Source organism: Gallinula chloropus (genome assembly GCF_964237585.1).
Source record: "Gallinula chloropus genome assembly, chromosome: 4".
NCBI classification, from domain to species: Eukaryota; Metazoa; Chordata; class Aves; order Gruiformes; family Rallidae; genus Gallinula; species Gallinula chloropus.
The window spans coordinates 31,038,452-31,062,213 of NC_140088.1; the positions used below are offsets into that span (position 1 = coordinate 31,038,452).

Sequence of the window (23,762 nt, forward strand, 5' to 3'; positions counted from 1 at the left end):
TAAAGAATAGAAACAAGCAGAAGTCTAGTAAGAGAAATTAACATTAAACAAGAATCATATCTGAATAACAGTGATGCCATATACAACTAAAAAAGTATTGTCCAGCAAAAAGTACAAATGCTACAGATCCACATATGAGATTCATGTGCTGTTCACTCAATAAATGGAACACCACAGTACATTTTACTTTGGATATTCCCCTATATGAAGCATTATCTAGTCACTTAATAGCTCTGACAGCTGCTAAATGGAAAAAAAAAAGGGGGGAAAAAAGAGAATAGAAACATTACAAGAAAGTTATGACAGAAAACCTACAGAGCAACAACTGGGGCAGGTGGGTTTACATACATGAAATTAAATCTGCTTTCTCAAGGTTACACTAGCAGAGACTTTTTGATGAATAAAAATATTTTTAAACACCTCTAGGCTCTAAATTTATTGCTAGATTCATATCCAATAGACCTTTGTCTGGCATAGTGTTTTACTGGGATATGTTGCTTCCATTCAAAAATGCAGAAAAATACACCCAACATACAGTACACATTGATGTTCAAGAACCTTAATTTTAGTTTGTATACTGCTGTAGTGATTTATGAAGCACTGGCAAGTGAACTGACTGGCTGACCTGGTGAGTTTTTCTCATACAAATTTCTATGATTAGATCCTGATGTAAATATGACACCACCAGAACAAATCACATCCTTACCCACAGTTTAGAGACCCCGCTAACATAATCACGGGGAAATACTGAAGAGCTTAAGCTTTGGGATGTTGTGGAAAATCACCTGTCAATATTCTGACAAAATTAAGAATTTACATTAGAAAATTTAAAAGGTTATTTTCTTCCTCCTCGCTGGATGAAACCGATGGATTGCTGGCGAGGAAAAGGACACAGGTCTATTTTGGTAGGCTAGACTGTAAGACTTCAGCCTTCCAGTATGTCATATCACCTGCTTGCCATTGCAGTGCAGCCTGCTTAAAGAATCCATATGCAACAGTACCTTTGCCTGTTTCACTCCAGCCTAGAACCCCACACCACCAGCCATCTGCTGCTTTTTCCCTTTTTGTTCTCCTGAGACACTTTGTCCTATCTGTTTTTTTTCCTATTTTCATCCCCTGGTATCCCATTTTAATTTATTTGTCCTTTCCTGCTGAAAGGAGAGCTCCTCTATTCTTAGAAGAGTTTCAGAGCCTAAAATAAACTGCTTAACTATGTATCTATTACATCTAGATTGATGTCACACCAGAACCTGACAACATGCTGCAACAGGAATGTGACTGCAGCAAAGAAGCCCAGCATTTCTGCAAGCACCACTTTGCAAAGATTTTTAAAGTAAGATTACATACAAAAACCTAACACACTCTACCCAAGCATATAAATGTAGGGCAGGCTTTTTTCCATTTACTCTTCTGTCTACATAAGCGTTGATATCCTTTTATCTTGTCTGATACCTAATACTAAAAGCCAGACCACCACACGAAAGAGGAGGAAATCAGGGTAAACAAATTACACTATGAATTACTTTTAATCAAGCAGAATGCTGCAATTTTACTGTCAGAACAAATAGAAGTTAAAAACAAATAATGCTGTTTAGAGACAAAAAAACCCCCACATAATAATGGGATCTAGATAATAATTGGATAATAATAGAACCCTTTGATCTGAGTAAACCCTTTGAGTCCAGTCCAGGACACTAATAATTGCAAGCAGCTCATTATTTATGGCTAAAAACTTCATTCTGTTCCCAGTATAGACAGACACCCACATTAGGAAAAGGCACGCTTGTTGACAATATTAACAGAAGCAGCAAGGATCAAATAGACCGGGAACTTTCCCCTCATTTACAGACATCTTACTGCTCAAACAGGGCTGTACGCACGCTGACTGCTCAGTGCCTTGAGCTGGTGGTGTGTATTAATTTTTGTCTCCAAGAGAAAAAGGAAAGGTAAGCTATCTTCACTGCTTGCTCTTACCAATGTACAGAGAAAACACTGCACAGAATTTCACAAGACTGCCAGAAACTCTGAAACAGTTCCTGAACTTTAAAAGCCAATAGCAGTAGTTATTTCAAAAACACACACGTCCTTTCATTGATTAAAAAGTGCATTCATATAATACCAATAAGGATTATGAAGCATTCTCAATTCTGTCTGAAACTGAGAATTGACATATATACCACATGATATCCATAATCCATCTAAGGGCCATACTATGTCAAAAATATATTCTGTTTTCAACTTTCCAATGATTTGCACTAAAATACAAAAACCAAAATATGTCAACTACTAACAAAAATTGCAAAAATAAAGCCATTGGGAAGTCTGACTATTTTGCATGTAACAAAACCTCTGGCCAAACATGGAACACTGCCCTAAAGGCAAACACAGTATGAGAACCTACACAGCCAGAATATTTACTGGGAACTCCTACTCTTTGAAAAGATGAAAGCCAAAGTACAGTTGACAAATAACCTTAAAAGGTTATTTGTGATTTCCTTGGAGATGGGGAGAATTAGTGCTTGATTTGTTTCCAGCATGTATGAGTTTTCCAAGGGGGGTGGGAAATAATCCTCAAATCAAGGTGCTAATTTCTCTTAGTCCCAGGAACTATTTTTGGATGATGTTGTCATACCACAAATTGATAGCCAAAACTTTCAAAGACAAGTTCTGTCACCACTTTTTAGTAAGGCTCCCAAGACTGGCCTTGCTTTGCTTTCACTAACAGAGTTAGTATTTCCTTTTGAATCAAGTTCATTAAGTTTCTGGGATTCCTACGTTATGTTTCTCACTTTTAGGAAAAAAAAAAAAAATAAATCTTCATGTAACCTGTGTGTTAAAAATTGAAGGAAAAAAATAATAAATTTCTTCTTGAAAGAAAAAGCCCATCTCCCAGAAGCAGCCTATCACTGGTCTCTTTCAGCAACATCCCGAGTTCGCTACCTGCAGCCTGAGCAGCCCCTAGACATACACAGAGGCTTCTGCCGGAGGGAGAAGTCTCTTCTTCCATATTCATGAAGTTCCCACAGTTCTTTTTGGTCACTGACATTGGCCAAAGATAACAGGTGAAATCAGGCAGGACCATGATTGTCAGCTTGGTAGGATTTTTGTATAACATTAATTTCCCCAAAGTCAATTTGTCTGACCATTTTCCTTGTGAAATCTCGATGTTTAAGATTGACAGCAGTAAAGAGTAAACTTTGTATTGACTATACATAAATAAGAAATTATATTATGCATTAATAGGGTAGCATAAACTATCACAAGCAGAACAATATACTTAAAGAAATCCCTGGCAGTAATCCCACTGCCAAGACATTTAGAATTACCCAGGAAGAGCTGCTGTCAGCCACACTCGAAAAGGCTCCACGAACAACATATACATTAATGATACTGCTGGGACATAGGTGCAAAATCATTCAGAATCAGACAATTGCTGAGATGCTGAAATACTTGAAGCCTTATAAAGAAATAACCTCCTGAGAATAAATAGTTGGAAACAAGAACAGTATCAGAACTGCAGCAAAATCAAAACAGAAGAGTCTTAGAGGCTAGTGACATAATCTTATGAGGAAGAGAGTCCATTAGAACATAATGAGAAATATGCATATTTTCATTAGTCATTTCAGAACTAAACTAGATGACAATGAAAAACTGTTATTATTTTCTGGCTCTGACTTTGTAAATGCCCCTAGGCAAAACAGCTTGTGCTGTGACTCAAGATCACAGATTTTTTAAAAACAGAAATAACTAAAACCAGTAAACTGGGAAAGACATGAAATCCTTCAGATATTAAAAAAAAAAATCCCCAAAGCTGTTTTTTTTTTAAAAAAGAAATTTTAATCTGAAGATAAAAATCACTATAATCTACAAAAAGCATGTCAATGACTTATCAAGTCTAGACATAGTCCTGTGTGTACCTAAAGACAAAAAGCTGCTTTGGTGAAGTACCAAGGAAACCGATCTTTACCTACTCTTAGAAGCCTCAAGCAACTGTCTTCTGAAATAAAAGGTAAGATGGTCTTATTCCAAAACAGATCACTACATTCTGCTACCCTTTTATGTTCTGCAGGGATGGTCAATGTAATTGTAACACTACAAAGTGTTCACTAATTGTAAGGCTTATTAAGGATAACATAGCAATAATGTCCATTGCAATTACTAAGTTTTCTCCCAAAGGTAGTTACAATTCCATAGAATAAGAAGTGATCATAAACATTTTTCTAAGTGATGACTATTAACACTGGAGCATATTTATGGACCTGCTGCAGTTAAACCTGATGTAAACAGGTTTAAATGATTTATAGAACTGTAGCTGTGAAGGTTTCTCAAAGATGCCAGACCTGTTTCTATTTTTTTTATTACTTTACACATGACACAGAGTCATTATCCCTGATTTCAATTTAAGTTCCTATGACCTGTGGCAGATGATGGGTTGCTGCTCACTTGCTTCCTTTATCTTTCCAATGTTAAAGAAGCACTGTGAGCTAACAGGAACACTAACCAACCAACCTAAAAAATATCATCAGATTTTATCTGCCAAGATCCGGGGAGAGGGAGTATTCAACTTTGATTAATTTCATCAGGAAAAAAACCAAGCAAGCAAACAAAAAGAACCTACAAGCAGCCTCAAACATCTGAAACAAACAAAATATAAAATCAAATGTTTTGCATCTGAAAGGTTTAAGGACTCCACAACATTGCAGTCTTAGTGAGGTTCACTGTTACCAGCTCTACCAGCTTCAAGAAATCTACTGAAAATAGGCTTTGTTCTACAGAATAAGCACATACCTCACTGATGTGTATTTCTTATCCCCCACTGGTGCCAGTATACCCACTGAAATGAGAGACAAGTGAAATCGTAGAGCTTCTTTGTTTTACTGTTCAGCACAGAAAAAAAAAGTTACGTATGTTAAAATTCTAGGAATTGAGAAATTGAAGTTACAATAGTAGTTAACTACAGTAAGCTATCATGCATTTAACCAGCTATCTTCTTCCTTCTACTTGAACTGAAGCATTCACTGCCCAAACCCCCAGGAGGGGAAAAGCATGGGAGCTGAACTGGGTCCTGGGGAACTCTACAGTGAAAACTGACTCCTCAGGACACCTACTTATCAGTATAGAGCTTCGTAAACTTCTTCAAATCATCAGTGTGTCAGTGCAAGCTTACTATGATTTCAAAAGCAGTGTATACGTGGAAGCATGATTACAATTGTCATAATGTTTGGTATTTTCTAAATAGTGAACAGGAGCAGGCAAAAACTAGCTGACAAAGTTGATGCTTACACGTATCAACACAGCTTTAGATAAGAACATTCTGAAATAAGTATCACCCAAAGCCACTGCCTGTGGCACTGCTTGAATAAGGAATTATTGTTCTGTCATAACAGTGTCAAAAAAAGAAATCCCAAAAATATCGAGGCAATGTTTACAAGTTGCATTATTACTTTAAAAGTAATTATTTAGCTAGAACACATGACTTATTTCCCTATGAAAGGCTCTCTACTTAACTGGATTAACACACTATTGATAGCAAAATTCCACAGCCGGAGGCTACTGTCAAGTCATCATTTCCAGAACCAACCTATAAGCTATTTTCTTTATCCTGTGTGTGACTATTACAACAAGCTCATCATGAATTTGCTCCCAAAGTGCTCTAAAAAAAAAAAAAAAATGCTGCAAAGAACATTCAAGAGATGCATGACACAGGATTACCTGTTCTAATGAAATTAGACCATACATCAGTCACAGGTTGGAAGCTAAATACATTTTGCAGCCTACCAAGAAATTAACTCCCAGACATTTTCTAGGGAAAGCAAATCCAGCTCTGCATTTTCTGCAAACATTTCTCATGAAAACGTTTATGTTTTTTCCTATCAAAACCAACATTCACAAGATAGATACACTCACTTTCTCCATCCACTTTTTAATACAGGAGATATATTAATACATGGAAAAGTTAGCTAAGAGAGAACAGAAACAACGTAGCTCAAAATAACATTTCTTACATAAACATGTATTTGGGGTAACGCTACTGGAAAACACAGCCTGTCCTGCACTGCTCACCTTTGCAGAGCCCTCCCTCACCCTTCCATTTCTGCGGGATGGTGATGCAGAGGTAGAGCAAGGACCATCATCTCCTGACCGCTCCATTTTTGCACGATCACCAAGAGCCATGTCAATACAAGCACAGCCCTCTTTTTTGTTCTCTCATTCCTGCTTGTAGCATCTAACTAAAAGCAGGAGTAAGGAAACAAAATTTGGAAGTCTAACTTACTTCCTCCTCTCTCCACAACACACTCTGTTTCCTTACACTAATAACACAGGGTGGGAGACAAGACCACAGGTCTTCCTAGTGAAAGGGCCTCAAAGTCCTCAGGAAGGGGCAAAGGGAAACAACCAAAGAGGTTAAAGTACACTAGGAACACCATCCAAAGAAAACATTTTCACTAGGGACAGGACAGGCTGATGTGCTAGTTGCAGACAAAGGACTCAGAAAACAAGTTACAGTTCCCTCATTCTGTACCAGCAGGGTTACAGAGCTGCTCGGAAAATTTCATGAGACCATCCTTCCAACACAATTTACCCTATTTTCCTGGGCTCTTGCCTGGCTCAGCAACATCAGCAGCCAACAGTCACATTTCAAAGCATTGATCACTTGTACAATAAAATGGCCAGTTGCACTACAGAGCAGCTTCTCATCAGGACCTCTTTACACAACAAATACAAAATCTATTTCATAAAACATAACTGGATTGTGAAACTCTACTGCTGGATTTGGCCGTGCCAGAAGCGTATGTGTTTAAAAAGAAAGCAGCAAAAAAAGCCACCCCTCCTTCTGATGTGCTACAAGACACAAAAAGGCCAGCCTAAGGAAGCTAATGAGCTCAGGCTGCCAGCAGCTAGAATATACTAGGCACTATCAATACAAATACCACCTTTGCTGCTTTGTCTTTGCTTAGGCTTTCACTATCAGAGACTGGACCTTTGATCATTTAGAGCTGGTTTTACATTCTTCAGGAGGCTATTAGAGGCTCACCCATGTATTCTGAAGCCCTTTGCCTCATCTCACCTTTTACTGAATGGGTCGTTTGATACAGGAGAAATAATGAGATTAAGCAAAGGATGAACTCCCCTTTACAAAGGAAAGGATATCATACCATCATCTAGAGCTACTTGAAGTACTGCTGTTGTTTCACAGGAATGTGTTTAATATTATTTTTATTTTGGTAAAATGTATCAAAAATACTTCCCCTTGGCAAGCATTTGTCAGCCCTGCAAATTCCCCAAGTCATGTTCTAAAGCATGACAAAGTTTTCACGTTTTTCCTAGGCAAATCACATGTGACTGACATACAATAAATCTAAGGAGGGGGAGAGAATATTTTGACTGCAAGAGAAAATATTCTTTTGCATAGCACACAGTCCCTTTTCAATGACTCCCTCTGCATTCCTACCTCTTCTGCACACTAAAAATTCTACCGGGTCACGTCTTGAGCCGGCAAGGAGCATGGGAAGGGTCCAATTGCGTAAGATGCTATTAAGGCAGCAAAGCTGGCTACTTAACTGAAGATACTTAAATACTCAAAATAATTACACAGATTAGCCAGCGACTGTCAGACTGTCAGAGGGAGAGCTGCCTACCTGTAGTTTAATAACAGTGGCTCAAAACACACCCTCTCTCCATCTGCATTTTGCTTTAGGTATCTGTGCCCCGAGGGCTGGCGGTGGGAAAAGATGAGCCTCCTATGGTTACCATGAGGCAAAACAAGACTTACCACTATTCCCAGTACACCCACATGCCTTTAAGTGATGGAAGCATCCCCCAACCACAGAATTAATTAAGGAGAGAACAATAAGGTAAATATGTATCCCCCAAAAAAGTTAATGTACAGGCATAAAGTATTTTTCCTTCAGAAGAGCAGGAACTTGAACTCCTAGGGGTACCTAACAGTACTGATATCCCTAAAGTGGCACCTGCTCAAAATGCTGTGGTTACAGGACAGTGCTTAGTGAAAATATGTGAAGAATCCCATGTGGCAGCCTTTCAAATGTCAGCATTGGAGTGCTATTTGGAACATTCTGGGCTAATTTTAATTTTTCAGATAGCTTCTCATAGGCTCAGACCTACAGTTTAGCACTAAATACTACTGCTTTAATAAAGCAAGTAAAGCATTATAAAATATTTGTTTCTATAAATGGAAAAAATCTAACCACACAACGGGAAAAAAAATTAAATATAGCAATGCACTGCTGTTAGAAGACAGCCCCCAAAGTACAGGCATACATGGCTACAGTTCTCAAAGTGATTCTGAGCATGCACTCTCTTCCCATTTCTCAATAGTTTTGGGCGGAGATGTCTTTTGGAGGGGGATTTTGATGGCTTTCTGGTTGGGGGGAGGTATGGGTGGTGGTATGGGTGCTGCCCTGTCGCAGTCTTCTGCCCTTCATGCAGTGGCAGTGCCAGTCATAAGCATTGAGCAATGAGCTGGAGAGAGAACTAAGGCTCTCAGTAAACATCAAGAAGTTACTTGCATTTTAGTTGTCAGGAAGCTTTTTACACATTTCTCCACATCTTGGTGCCAGATTCTGCTGAAAAAAATCTACTCTCATGCCACACAAACACGAACAAATGCTACAGCCACTGGACTTAATTACACTTTATTGTTGTTGGGTTTTTTAGGTTTACACTACTTCTTTCCCCATACAAGAATGAACAACCCTAGTTCTCTATTTCGCTTATTTCAGACCCACCCATCAACCACCTTATTTCTTCCCACAGGAGTTTCTTGCATCACCCATTTGAGAACTGTGACCTCACGTAACCAAGCATCCCCTCCAACAAGCTGGTCATGGTCCATCTTCAAAAGAGGTGCTTTCGCATGTCCTGATAGTTCACAACTAGAAAGTTATAGATGCTACATACACAGAGCAACTTCAGAGACTTATCTGTAACCATTCTCTAAAGATTAATGTAAAAGTCAAAGAAAATATTCAAAGAATCTTTAAGAGGAACTACACTGACAGAGTCTTGTGCAGAAGAAAAATTTCGCTACATCACTAGAACTTAAGCACTGAAGAATGAATCCACACAGATGACCACCACTAAACTACCATTAAACTACAGAATCCTTATATGATTCGTTAATACTGCCTCTCGCTTTTGCTTTCACCTCAAATTCCCCAACCCAGTTGCCTGACAAAACATTAAGTTGGTCTCACAAAAGAGAGTTGTTTCCTGAGGCACAGCATCAGGGGAAACAAACCAACCACCACTAAAATAAGGGGAAAACGTTTCAAAGTATCTTTCTCAACTTCTGAAGCAAATCTGAAATCAAAGCACAGCAGCAAGGGGAAGCAAGTCATTGCACCCGATTTTATGCATGCTTAAAGACACAGCAGCATTGCAATTCATGAACAAAGACTGAGGGCATGCACACATGCAATACATGGTTAGGGATGTATAAATAAAACACAACCACACCACCATAAACAGCAGCCTTTCACCTCACTTAAGCAACTAGAAATAACACAGCAACCTTCTGAAAGGTACGCATTTTGTACATAGCCCCTGGCTCCCCAAACAGTGTGCATTAGCCCCACTACTTCAGAATAGCACTGGAAGCAACCACACCAGTCACCTGCTCCAGCACAGGCAGGTGGGTTTCTGGTTCCCACTCCCATTCCAGTGCCGCACCAGCTCCCATTCGCTTCTGTGCCAAGCACAAGAACACAGCTCTTCAGGAGCCACCCTGAAGGTGCCTTGGAGCTGTTCCTTAGTGCACGCTTGAGCATGCCATTGTCAAACTGTATCACCTACTTCCCAAACCACAGGAACACCGCTTCTTCACAGCATTCATCCCTGTGGTGACCTCAACACGCCTGACACCCACCATCAGAAACCTGTGGAAATCCAAAACAAGCACCATGCACACACTAGAAAGTCACAGGTCTCCTGGGTTGGGAGGGGAAACAACACTAGTTACAAAGGAATTAACTTTTAGTAGTTTAATTCTGTCAGTAACGGAGAGGAAGAGGTGAGGTTATTGTTCTGGTTTTATTAGTCCTAATTCATGTAACACTGTATTTTGTGACATGGTGAAAGGTGATACAGATTATCTTGGGAGAATATAACCTATGTCCACCAGTTAACTGAGTTAACTGGCAGTGGCCAACACAAAATTCATTCAACAAGTAGTTTTCTAGAGAAGCCAACAGCCTATGGTAGAGCCTTGTGATTTACAGTAAGACAAAACCCAAACCCCATGAACGACAGCCACTTTACTCAGCTGAGAAACTTGGACATGTAGAAGCTGCAGATGGTTTAAATGCACCTCTCAAACCATTCTTACGGTGAGGTGGGGACAGGTGTGTGCAAATGATGATGAAAAAGTTTAACAAAATACAGGCAGACAAATACCAAACTTTATGTAAAGAAATACACACTAGATCGTGAGCGAATGGCAAGAACTGAAAAATTAAGAGCGAGAAAAATAACAGCTCAAAAATTTAAACATTATCAGGTTTCAAAAAAATGCACTCAGCACAACGTCCAGTGCTATTAGCATGAGCAACCCTTTTGACATCAGGCCTTTTGGGCAAGTATCATTAAGAGCTACTACCAATTTGTGACCCACAGGATACCGAAACAACTCAACCCAATTTTAAAAATTATGAAGTTTTTCAGTTAATAAAACTACAGCAATACACAGTTCAACAGCTTCACAAAGAAAAGCCTTGCACATCAGCAGTGCAGTGCATGCAGTTTTTCAGAGTTATGAAATACATGTATCCCCAAATTATCGGGAAGTTTTATTGAAAGTAGTCATTAAAACCTGTCCCAATTCAATTCCTAGAATCAATTTTAGACAATTTAAAGACATTCAAATTCACATTAATGTTGAACATGCAACATAAAAAAAGTTAATTTGTGTTCTATACACTTTTGTTTACACACACTGAATACTGACACTTGTTACTGAAGGATCGGCTCCTTTTCCAAGATCACCTATACGTACTACACTTCAAACAATGTGACATACCCTTGTGAAAGACTTAATCGTGAAGCTTCTGGTGATTTTAAGTACTTTGAATACTTAGTATTGAATGATTGACTACAAGGCTGAGAACCTAACTATCTTTCTCAAAAATATCCAATACAGCATTGAAAATACTGCTAACAATTCACCTAAAGTGCAATCCTGAATTAAGGGAGCCATGTAAAGAGATGGTATTCGGTGAGAGACTGCTGCACTGTCCTGGGACAACAGAAACATCCTCGGTATTTACAAAGGGGAAGATAGCAACAATTACAATAGCCCTTAAAGCATGAACCACAACCGTTTCCTTTTTAACAGCAAGAAAGCTCCTTGTGCAAGCAAGCTTCACTGGCTATTCATACGGCATAACTGGCAAAACACTGTGTTTTGCTGCTTTGGGTAGTTCTAAATACAGCAGTCCTAGCACAGCATGCACCATGCAGGTACGAGTGAGAAACCCAGAACCCTACAGAGCAATTCACATGAGTTTAACAGAGAAATGAGAACAGGTTTGACTTGCCTGCCTTTAAGATGCACTTTGCAATTTTAAGAGTAAAGACTTCATAGCCAGGCTTCTACATTGCTGCAACTGTATAATGTAGCACATTTTGTAGAATATGTAGTAATTTACACTCGATATACAATTCCAGATACCATGCATTTCCTATTTTCAATAATTTATCCTTGAAGTACACATTATGGACTGAGAAAGACATTCTGCCCATAATTCTGAGTTTATGCTACTAAACAAATTTTAGACTTCTGAAATCAATATGATTTTTTTTGGTCAGGAAATTAAGCAAACCCCAAAGTATTCTGAATTTACTATCATTTAAGTGGGCCTTAACTGAAACACAAAGAAGCAGTTGCTCTTCAATTACTTAACAGGCTCACGGTCAGCTTTTGGTGTTAAGACACAAGAGCTAAAGTCCACTTGCAGTCACACCATGCCATACTACAAGCTAGAAAATACAGTGCGGATGAATGAATTTTTCTCATCATTCATCCTCTTGGGAGGCTCAGTACTGCTAGCTTGTGCTTCTGCCTGCTTGCAACAAGAAGCATGTGGGACAGAAGGACATAGCATCACACACACACACATACTTCGTGCCTACACCAGCAGGTAGATTCAGAGTTTTACTAAATGCTTCACAAGGAGAAAACAGATTTTACTTTTTACCTACCAACACACCCTTTTGTCTGCATAAAGACTCACCTACTCACATGCAATACTGGTTTAAATTACATTACACCTGCCCTTTAATCAACTGTTGCTGTCCAATTACCAATAAACCAAGATTCTAAAGCACAACAATTCACACGCTCTTATGGTAACATCAGACTTTCAAAATTCAACTGCTTGAAAAATCTTATGTGTGAAACGCTTTTGGCTTGCTTCCCCAGCCCCCTAATCCAACTCTACTTGTCAGGTGTTTTATTAACAGTCCAAACAAAGATCCCTCTAAAATATAAGAGAAAGGACTGTAAAACATACAGTATACAATCTGACAATAGGGACATTTCAGGCAACTTATTTTCATACAAATTTTAAGTATATAAGATGTAATTATTTGAAGTTGTTTTTTATGACAGACTTTCCAAGTAATGCCAGAATTCACAAAAGGGTTCTCTCTTGTCACTGTTTTGGTTTTAGTCATGATAGTATTTTATTGCTGGTTTTGGCCTGGGCCCACATGAGCATTAAATACTCTTAAGTGTTCCCACGTTATCTGTTTGTACATGCTCAGCCTGCCTGATTTCCAGATCAACTGAGGCAGTTTGCCTACCTCAGTTAATGGGATGAGCCCCCAGCTGTGGTGCATTCTCTCCCTTTCGCATGCTGTCAGCAGACTAGCAGCTCGGCCAACCTTTCTGTACTCAACCACGCAGACTTCTTCCCCCCCCAGTCTGCTTCATCACCTTCATTCGCGACGGATGCTGTGAGCTGATGCAGAAGGTAACCTTCCCCACAACACAGCTCTCCAGATGGAAGAGATGGGCTGACACATAGGCTTTACTTTCAATCATATTGATTTAGATGTAGTACTACCTGTTCTTACAACAAAAATACACAGCCCTATTTTCCAAACAGGCACAATATTTACAAATACAGCACTGTGGCTCCCACTAACATCTTCTGTAATTACCACGCCTGATATGTCCATACTCGTTTACACACGGATGTAGGATGAACAAATCTTTGCAACAAAAACAACAGTGCAGTGAGAGAATTATCACATTTCAGTACATCTACTTTAATATATGAAAAATAAAAGCTGCTTCCCAAAACCCTAGCCATGACAAACTTAGGTCTATCATTCAACCTCAAAAAATGAAAACCAGCAAGAACCAAGAGTTCTTTCACCTTTAAGTTTCTTCTGTTCAAACACAAGCAATCTAAAGACCAAGAGAACCATCACCTGGACTCTGATTTGTTATTCCTGCCATCAGTAGCAATTTGAAATCTGGGCTGACATTACTACAGTCTCTAGCAAGAGCATGGTACCTTTGAAGGTCTCGTGTTATCCCAGTTTATGTTACTAAAGAAATCTCTAGCGCAGAAAAATTACCAACTTGAAGGCTGGCTGGCATTTCACCCACTCCCACCCATCCCCATGACACTCCTCTAAATCTTCAGAGAGGATTAAAAAAAGTTGCATAATAGTTTTGGTTAGGTCTCAGTAACTATGACACCAAAGTTTAATTGTTTAATTGACTTCTGATTTCAAACAAATGCTATGCAAATTTGCAGACAAAAATCAAGCTAAAGCAATAAACCAATTCGTTCACTGACAGAAGCCACAAAGGCTTATCTTGACATTAAGTTCTGTTTGCCCAGATAAAACAAACCTGCAATCACTGCCCTGCAACTTTAAAGGGCGGGAGGGGGGAAAAAAAAAGAAAGAAATGCATTAAGTGTCCCAATTCACTTGTAATAGTGATTCCTTACATTGTCAGGACTCTTTTCTTATATATACTACTGACAGTAACCATGCTTACAAGTACAGCAGCTGACTTTGAACACGCTGACCTTGAGCAAGCAAATGACCTTAGCAGCATGTACTTCTGGCTTATTTCATTGCAACAGCGAAACAGCCTCACCATCTATAGTAGTCTAGAGTCTCTGGCCACCACCCCTGCCTATTTTAAGATATCCCAATACACTTCAGTGATGCACAGTTCAAAGTGATAGAATAACATCTGCTAGCATGTTGAAGTGCAAGTTGTTTACAGACGCATTTTTAGCTTGTTCTCGTACGGCACCTCCCTAGCTGACAGAAACCTCAATTTATTAACAGAGTTTTGCCTCTTGTTTAAACATCCAAAACCAAAAATTAAAGAGAGGAGGAATTTTAGGCATTGTGAAAAGAGAAAAGCCAAGACATCCCACTCTAGATAACACTTATTTAGAAACTTCAAGTATGTGACAGCAACGGGTGGACTTGAAAAAGCTTGCTTCCTGAGATGTCAGTTTTGCACAACTTCTTCCCTTGGTCATCCCTATGGAAAATCTCTAAGATAGGTATTTATCTGCATACAAGTTTTTAACTGATATTTGAAACACACATAAGTTGCAGGTGGGTATTAGGAGAAGATACTGTTAGCCAGATGCAATGGATGCATTACTGAGTATAATATCCCACCCTGCTGACAATCCTACGCTAAAGAAATAAAACATTCAATTTAAAAACACTCTTGGGAGGTATTGTAAGCCTGTCTTGTCTGCAGTGCCTGGAGTGACAAGGGCTACATCTATTCAAGTTAGAAAGGCCAGTGGGAAAACAAAAACTAATTTATGGCCATGAGAATTTTTTCCTAATTTTGAAAAAGATGTGTGTAAGAAAGAGGGAAAAATAGCAGATCAAATAAATTCATAAATTTGAGGGGGAAAAGAACAGCATAAGATGCTGGTGGCTTATTCTGAAACTAAGTACGACGCTGAGTCACACATAAAAAGCTGTCCAACAGCAACAGCCTCAGAGCACGCAGAAAGCCCTTGCTACAGCCCAGCTCATGGGCAGTAATTACATCACACAACTCAACTTCTTCATTCTTTTTTCAAAACCCTTTAAAGCAGAAGAGATGGCACCAGACCAAATCACTCTCCTGAGCTGCAGCAGAACAAACTGGGTGAGTAAAAGCAATCTCAGGACCACAGGACACAATTATTATCATTCTTCTTCCATCCTCTCTGATCCTTCATGGGAGAGAGGGTAGGAGGACAGAGGGAAAGCCTGCTCTTGTCCAACAGGAATACATCCAACAGCGGGGTTTTTTTCCACCTCTCTGAGCTCCACTGCAACACTGGTGACATTTGGCATTTTGTCTGGAACAGCTCTGTTGATTAGCAACTATCCTTAGTTGGAAGGCTGGAGGGAGGATATCAATGTCCGATTCAGGAATGAGTTGACTCCACTGAGTATCTACTCACATCATTTGCTTTTCCTTATGGGCACACTGCTGAATAACTAGGATCGTATTTTACTGCTGTCACCAGCAGAGCAGAAAAACATTTCCAAGCTACAAGTGTCCCTTAATAACCAGACACTTTCCATTCTGCCAGCATCACTCCAGTTGCCCGCCAGCCTATCACAGGTTCAGCTGGTGGCCTGTTTTATATGGAGATCAATTATATCGCTTCCCATGCTGAAGAGCAATTTGCATACGTACCAATGGATGCCAAGAGGAACATCTTTCCACCAGGAGACTGAGTGCTTGTTCTCAAAATATATTTTCAGTGAAATTCCCAGCTGTATTCTGACAGCAGAATGATCTGACACAGTATGATGAAGTTGATGTTTTCTTCAGAGGCAGAAGATACAAAACGTAACAGCTGGGGCAACTACGTAGGCAACTGGAACAGTGACTGTTCAACTCCCTTTGGAGGCTGTGCATGAGGAGAACATAATGAAATAACATACTCACTCCTTCCCACACCTGCAATGACTGGCTAGTCTTAAGTCCAGGATACTTGAAAGATTTTATGAATGAGAAGCTTTGTAAGGTTTCTTAAAATCTCATTTTCAAAATCCTGTCTTTTAGAAGACAACCCCAAATTAAATCAACATGAAGGTGATTCCTTTGAAAAGCAATTCATAGAATCATAGACTCTTAAAGGCTGCAAAAGACCACTAAGACCATCACGTCCAACCATCTGTCCAATACCACCATGTCAACTAAACCATGTCCCAGAGTGCCACATCTGTACTTTTTCTTAAACACCTCCAGGGACGGTGACTTCAGCACTTCTCTGAGCAGCCTGTTTCAATGCCTGACCACTTTCAGCAATGACATTTTTATGTAATATGCAATCTAAACCCCTCCACATCCCCCCGGCACAACTTGAGACCATTTCCTTTCATCCTATTGCTAATTACTTGGGAGAAGAGAAATTAAGCAATAACTCTTCCCAACCAACAGCAAACCCAAGAAGTCATGAAGCTCTACACAGACATTGTTATAACTTTCCCTTAGTGATCTACACTTGATGTGTGATGCCAACACAGCAATGCGTTTTATGAGTTCAATTAGTGTTACAGTCAAGCATAAGTGGGAGAAGTAAAGTACCAGAGAAGGACAAGGTTTCATCATTACCAAACCCTGCAACATCTACCTGGCCATTGAATGAAACTATGCTTCCTTTAGCTACAATTTTACTCCCTTGAACAACACTACAAATGGCTGAATGGTACAGACCACAGCAATGTGCAGAAGGCATCACTAACTGTCATCTGCATATTAGGTAACAAGTGGAACAGAACTCCTGAACCACTGGTGTTGCACACAGCTATTTCAAAAAGGGGCAATTATACACAGGTTTCAACAGAAGTTTATCTGGAAAGAAAAAAAAAAAAAAACCTGTGGGGGGAGTACCAGAAGAATGAAGATATCTCTTTCAAAACCAAACCTAATTAGTCATCTCTAAATGCTGAGAAGGCCGTTGCTTCTCACAACGGAAGAGCAAGTAACGTGGCTCCCTGAAGGAGATGTGCAGGACTACCTTGACCATTTCAGATCACTACACTGTTCTTGGAGGGTACTGCTCCTGAAGCCTGACACATTGAAGTCTTTTCACACCCACCTCCCTAAATACACCTAACCTCAGGAGAGAGGCAAAGCAAAGTGACTTCCAGAGGGAAACACCTTTCTCTGGGAAAAGAACCTTTCTGCCTCACCAGATGAGTGCAAGAAATCAGACATAGAAACGTGTTGATTTCCCTCCTCCACAGCCTGCACTGTGCAGTAAGGGGAAAAGCAGCTTTTGATTTTGGACACAACACTCCCTTTTTTGTGATTTGGGGCATAGGTGACCAAAAGGACAGCAGCATACCCCTCATACCATTTCCATATATGACAACAGCTTGATCACCTACACTGTATGTAAGGGGTTTTTTTCTTTTTAAAATGTATACACTGCCTAGTTATTTACCTACTTAGATCACTCATAAAAGGTCAACAGTCTTAACGGGTGAGGCCAGCAGCAAAGAAAAGGCTTCAAATACCAGATCTCTCTAGCCCAGAGCTATTAAAATCCAGGCCAGCATACAAACACAGCATGTAAGCACCAACACTGTCTTTTAGGGAAAGAGTTTTCAGAATGACATTTCACCTTTGAAACAAAAAATAATCATCTGTGACTTAAAAGACAGTGTATTGTGCTTAGTGTTTTTTTCATATCTGTACTTTAATTTCTAGTGATATGTAACAGCCAGGAGTTTCCAAAAGTTAATGAAGTGTCAAAAAGTATTTTTTCTGGTTTTTTTAACGATTTCCTTACTTTCTCTTTGCTTGACAAAGCTGAAACAGAAAAACATTAAGTTACTATCACTCCCCCCAGTTCGTCTCTATTTTTCTACTTCTTTACACTGTTTAAAAAATTGAATTAATCTTACTCTATTACAACCTCTCCTCAAACAGAACTACCTGATACCTCCAAGGGGACATCATTATGTCCCCTTCTGCTATAGACTAAGGTAAATCAGCCCATTATCCATTCACCTGGCTGTATTACGTTCTCTGCCTTAAATCCTAATTGTCTTATCACTTATTTATCCAATTCATTACTCACTTCCTCTTACTGATGTAGAATACTGACACAACCATTCAACATAAATACCATAACATTAGACTTTGTTGCATTCTCCAGTCTCACAACAATTGACAGTCTCACAGAAGAAAAAGAAGGACCCATTACAAGACTGGGGCAGAAAAACCCCAATGAAACGACAACCATCAACCCTATCCTCTCTATTCACTTCTGCAAAACTTCTTTGCAAGTGTCTCTTGAACATTCAACATAAGCCTCCACACCAGTTCCATAGAGAAATGGAAGTCCTCTTCTTGAAAATTACCACGGTGTGTTAGTGCTGCAAAAACCAACAGTTCCTCACTTCTTCCCAGGCCACCTGCCTCCCACCTTATACTAACAGAGGCACTCTGGCATATGCAGGCTGAGCAGAATGAAGGACAGGGATGGGATTAATGTCACCCCAGAGCAGGAGGGCACAGGCACCACAGTTGAGAAGCAGCATCCCAATGCCCCTGCTTCCTCCCAACTTATGCTGTCACCTAAGGGCATGCATCCCATCCTTTCCTAAGACCTCAGATCCTAAAATAATTATTTTAAAAACAAACTGTTCCATCTTAATTACTTTTTTCTTTAAATCCTCAGGCCCAAGTGCTTTTGCACATCAGAAAATGCCAGATTCACACCACATTTACCTAGGAAATATCCATATAAATGGTCAAAGCAGTGTGTCATGCCTGTCACTTGGTGAAGGAAAGTCTGCACTGTCATTTCTGACCATACAAGGATCCCCACAGGTGAGAGTTACAGGTAAATCTTACGGCAACACATACACAGCTTAGCACAAACAGTTTTTAAAGACTGTATACAAGAATACACATGGGAACATGCTAATGAAAGAAATGCTGTAGGGCACAAGCATTTTTTTTAAAAGTCATTTCCAATTTGAACTTTAATTGGTTCGATTTAGCTTGAAGCTTTAAAAAAATATTTTCTATCAAATGTTTTCTTGCTAAGTAACACAAACAAATACATAGTGCCACTAAGCTTAAGGAAAAAAACAAAAAGTCCCAACTGCTCCTTGATTTTTGTAAAGGGTTTGTTTCAACATGTCATAGACAAACAAGTCAAACCTGCACTATGACTTCCACCCTTTTTGAGTACAAAAAACATCTGAGTTATATTTTATGAAGTGGCTCCTTACTTGATTGACAAGCAGCATGATCTCTTACAAAATAAATTCCGTATCAATCCAGTATGTTCTCTGAAGACCCTTCTCCTCCCTCTTCTAGGCTTTTCTCTTCAGATTTCCCATTACCTATTTTGGGACCTTTTGGATCAAATCCCTATTTTCTGGTATTATTTATGCTACTCAGGTGCTTCCAAAGCAGTAAAAAGAAACTGCATGCCAAGCTACACAAAGGTAATCTGACTCACGCTACTGGTAGAGTGCTATACATCCACAATGAGATCCAGCATGCTAAAAACCTTTTCAGAAGTAAGTCTTCTCAGAAGTGAACTTTTTGCTGAAAATAATTTAAGTATAGCAATAGCACCTTTATTTTTTTTTCAAAATTAACTCAGTTTCAAAATCTTCTCAACCAATATTTAACTTAACATAGCACAAAAAAAAAAATGCAATTAGACAGACCCTAACACTTTTCTATGTCCATATTACTTTCAAAATTATACTGACTTGGGCACTATTTTATAGAAGGATTATAAAACTATACCAGATAAAGAAATATGATCTACTGAACAACCTGAAAATTTACAAAGCATTTAAGTGCAGTTTCGCAACTAGAGAATTTTAGGTGCATGTTACATATGAGCCCACACGGATATCATTTGGCATCACTGAGCTAAGACAAGCACATACACCCATGAGTTTACACTGGGGAGGCGGGGAAGGAATATTTTTGAACGTACATCCATAACCAACCCCTCTTACACTTCAGTGCATGTAATGCAATACGCATATCCAAAATGCACACAGGGTGCTGAGGGGTTGCATGCTGATCTTGCCAGCCTACAGACCTGCTCAACCTAGTAAGTATGTAAAAATTTATATAGAAGTGTAGTTGCAAAGGAACATCAACTTAAGTAAAAAAAAACCCTACAGCTAAAATGCGTGTGTAGGCAACTGAATAAGCACAAAAACTCTATGTTTAAAGAGCCATCTGAAAAGAAAACGCAATTTGAAACTTGTTAGTCAAGAAAGAAGTACAATAGGACCACCCAGCCTGGCAGTCTACAGCCTCTCCCTTTGTCCATTCTTGGGGAGGGAGGAGGGAGAAATGGCAATAGCTCACAACGATTTGCAATTGCTTCAATAAATAAAAAGTTGAAATACATCAGGAAGTATCCTCAGACCACACACCTTGAGTAAGTGCTGAATTACAAATTTGTACAGAACACCTGATATTATGACGTTTCAACTTGTCTAGAACATCACAGAATTTATACCACCTTTTCAAGGCTTGGCTGTCTTTGCAGAGCCTGAAAAATGCTTTGTGGGGTGGTGTAGTTATTACACAAAAACACACTCTCAAATTACTGGATTTCTTATTTGCTCTGGTACACATATTGTAGAACATGGGTACGCATCAATGCAGAGTTTAGTTTCTGTTGATGAACTCTGGGTAGCATTTAATCCCTTAGTTGAAGTTTGTAATGAAGCAAGAGACATGCAGATGGTGAACTGGAATATTTTATGACTTCTGTATGTAAAGCTTTCTTGTTTACAAGCTATGGTCAAAAAAATAGTTAAGATTCTTTGGGCATAAACCCCAATCCCTAATTTCATCAAGCCTAGATTTGAACCGCACAAGCTTTCATTCCCAACATGAATAACTAAAATATTTTAAATACTCTTCAAATTACTCATTGTCCTAGCTTACAAGCTTTTTACTGCCTTGGCAGACAGGCAATACACAGGACACACTATTGCCAATGATGCAAAGCAGAACTGGAAAAGGTCTTCCATCAAGACAAGTTCAGTGTATAAAGAAAGCAAAAGGACCTCTGAAGCTAAATATTAATTGCTTTTAAATGTCTTATCACGATTTAAAAACATACAAAAATCAAGAATATACATCCATTTTGAGGCCAATACAGAATGCAACCATGTACCAAAATCATTTTAAGTGCCTGCCTAGTATCACCTCTAACATTTGCATATCCTATCACTCACTAACTGCAGCTCACTGAAGTCCACAGCTGCTGAAGGCACTCAGTCAGAACAGAGTTTGTAAGAACTAGGCAAAATATTTACAAGTGCTGGAGAAAAACAGAGACATTTACATAATATTTGGCAACAGGATATAGAAGTATGGCATTTCTAGTACACTGTCCAGCTGCTTACGGAAAAAACACATCATGTTAGGAAGGCAGGAAAGGCATCCTAATCAAGCACGTGACCGCTCTTTTTTTTTTTTTCTATTTTCCTTTTAGAAAGTCTCATCAGAGACCTCAAAATAACGATGAGTAATGACTTCAGAGTGCAACCCAAAACATACTGCTAGAAAAGAACAACGCTATAAAAACATTCAAAGCAAGTATTCAGATTTAAAATGGTAACCAACCACTTCATCTTAGCATGGCCTACATTCTTAGACGGTCCTTCCTTAGTTTTCCAAGTTATTAGTTACCTGGAAGCCTAATTACTTAAACTACTAACTTCAATAAACATTAAAGTGATTCAAAGTTAAAAACAAAGGAAAAGACACCTACCTGTAATACCGAGACTGTAAATAGGTTGAACAAATAGTCTTTGATACATGGCTGGCAGACCCAAAGTCTATTACTTTAACCCGGTAAGGCTGCCGAACAGGATCCACCAACATAATGTTCTCTGGTTTGAGGTCAGCATGGATTAAACCCAGACTTTTTAGTTTTTTCAGTGCAGTGGCCACCTGTTGCAGAATAGGCCGTATTACTTTCAGTTGCAGAGGGCTGAATTTGTTTTGTTTCAGGAAGTCATATAAATTCTGTTCCAACATCTCAAAAACCAGACAAGTATGGTTGCGATGCTGAAAGCATTCATAGGCTCTCACAAAATTAAATTCATCAGCGTTTTCAGTACTTAGTCTTGCTAATATGCTCACTTCTATTTGTCCTTGGCGTGCATACGAAGGATGATTCTTCAAGATTTTGATTGCCACAATCTCATTTGTCCCCCTTTTCCAGCACTTCACTACTTGTCCAAAGGTCCCTCGCCCAAGGAAATCAAGAACCTCATAAGTGTTTTTCACAGAGCACAAAACCTCATGCTGTACTAACTGGTAATCTCCATCTCCGCTTGTACCACTCTGTTTTGAAGTTGCAGCTGTTGTCACAACCGTCACTGGGTTTCCTACGTTGGTTTGCAACATTGCAGGCAGGATGGACAGTTCATCAACAATCTGCATCGTGCCGTTCTGGTTATCCAGCTCTTCGCTCTTACGCTTCAATCCACATCGCTGGGGCCCTTCCAGGATATCTGATCGGCTTCCTTGCGTCCCAGTCCGAGGTGCCTCTAACTGAGCTTGCTGCGCCCGCGCTGCTAATGCTTTTGTAGCACCTGCAATATTTTTTAAAGCAACAGCATTTGACTGCAACAAAAAGTTCTGTCCTCGAGGTCTGTCAAATGGGTTTTTAGTCTGAAACAAAGTACTAACCCTGTGGGGAGAAATTCCAAAGTTTTTACCATTCACATAGATTTGCGGGTAGGTTCTTTCGTGGTACACACAACTGCTTGGTTCTAGTTTGAGTTTCTTCACACTACAAAAGGCACTTGACTGGGTTTGATAAACATATGGTGGATAGACCAAGACTTGTGAGGCCATACCTACAGAGGGAGAGAAAAAGAAAAAGCAAGTAAGAATCCTGCATTCACATACCATGTAGGATGAGGAATCTCAGTTCTGCTTGAAACTGCATATACCTCGCCTGTCTCGGGTGCTGTACCTTCCAGCTCTCTGCACTGACCCTGTTATGTCCCCTTCCAGACCTGCCAAGTCCCAGCCTCAAACTTCTTTAGCACCCGATGCTGAACACTGGATGGACCCCAGTGTAAATGACTACCAGGTTTCAGGGAAGTCATCGCTTATACCTGTCTGATCAGCTCTCAGACTACTCAATAACAATAATACTTTCATTAAACCACTTTTTCATACTAAGCACATGAAGATTCTGGCAATAGATACTTAAGTTGCAAATGAGTCACATAAAGCTTGAGCCAGACATTGCAATGATTCTGATCAAATGAAAACTTACCAAAAGCATAGCATAATTATTCTGAAGCTGTGATTTGATTTATGCAAATTAACATTCAAATATCTTAAGAGCTATTAAAATTATCATACCATCACCTCAGTTTAGCATCCTATAATGGCTTTTGCCCCAGAAGTAGAAGAAAACTTCAAAGCCCTTCCTTTCCAAAGCTGTTTGCCCAGAGCCAGATGATGTAGAAAGCTGGAGACTACCAGCAGCCAGGCTGTCTCACCACCAAAGATTACAGGACTGCCACTGGCCTCCTGCTCCATGCCAAGGTTTTAAGACCAACTCTCAACCTCAAAACACAGGCAAAAATTCTCCAAGTTCTTGAATGCTCTCCTAAACAACACAGCCCTCTATCAAGTGCCTGGTACACAGCACAAGCACATTACTATGGGACTTACCTTCTTTTTTATAATATTTAAATGAACCATTTCTCCTGAG

At 39.4% G+C, this 23,762-nt stretch overlaps 1 protein-coding gene across 1 annotated transcript in view; it reads right to left on the reverse strand.

Moving 5' to 3' along the window:
- Positions 1 to 22,888, reverse strand: part of HIPK3 (homeodomain interacting protein kinase 3) — a gene marked incomplete at its 5' end in the record, with an annotated part of 57,386 nt that extends 34,498 nt beyond the window's left edge. Inside the window, one exon of the mRNA XM_084262917.1 lies at positions 21,795 to 22,888. Within this exon, the coding sequence (XP_084119043.1) occupies positions 21,795 to 22,888 (1,094 nt within the window). The remainder of the gene's footprint in view (positions 1 to 21,794) is intronic.
- Between the last annotated feature and the right edge of the window lie 874 nt (positions 22,889 to 23,762).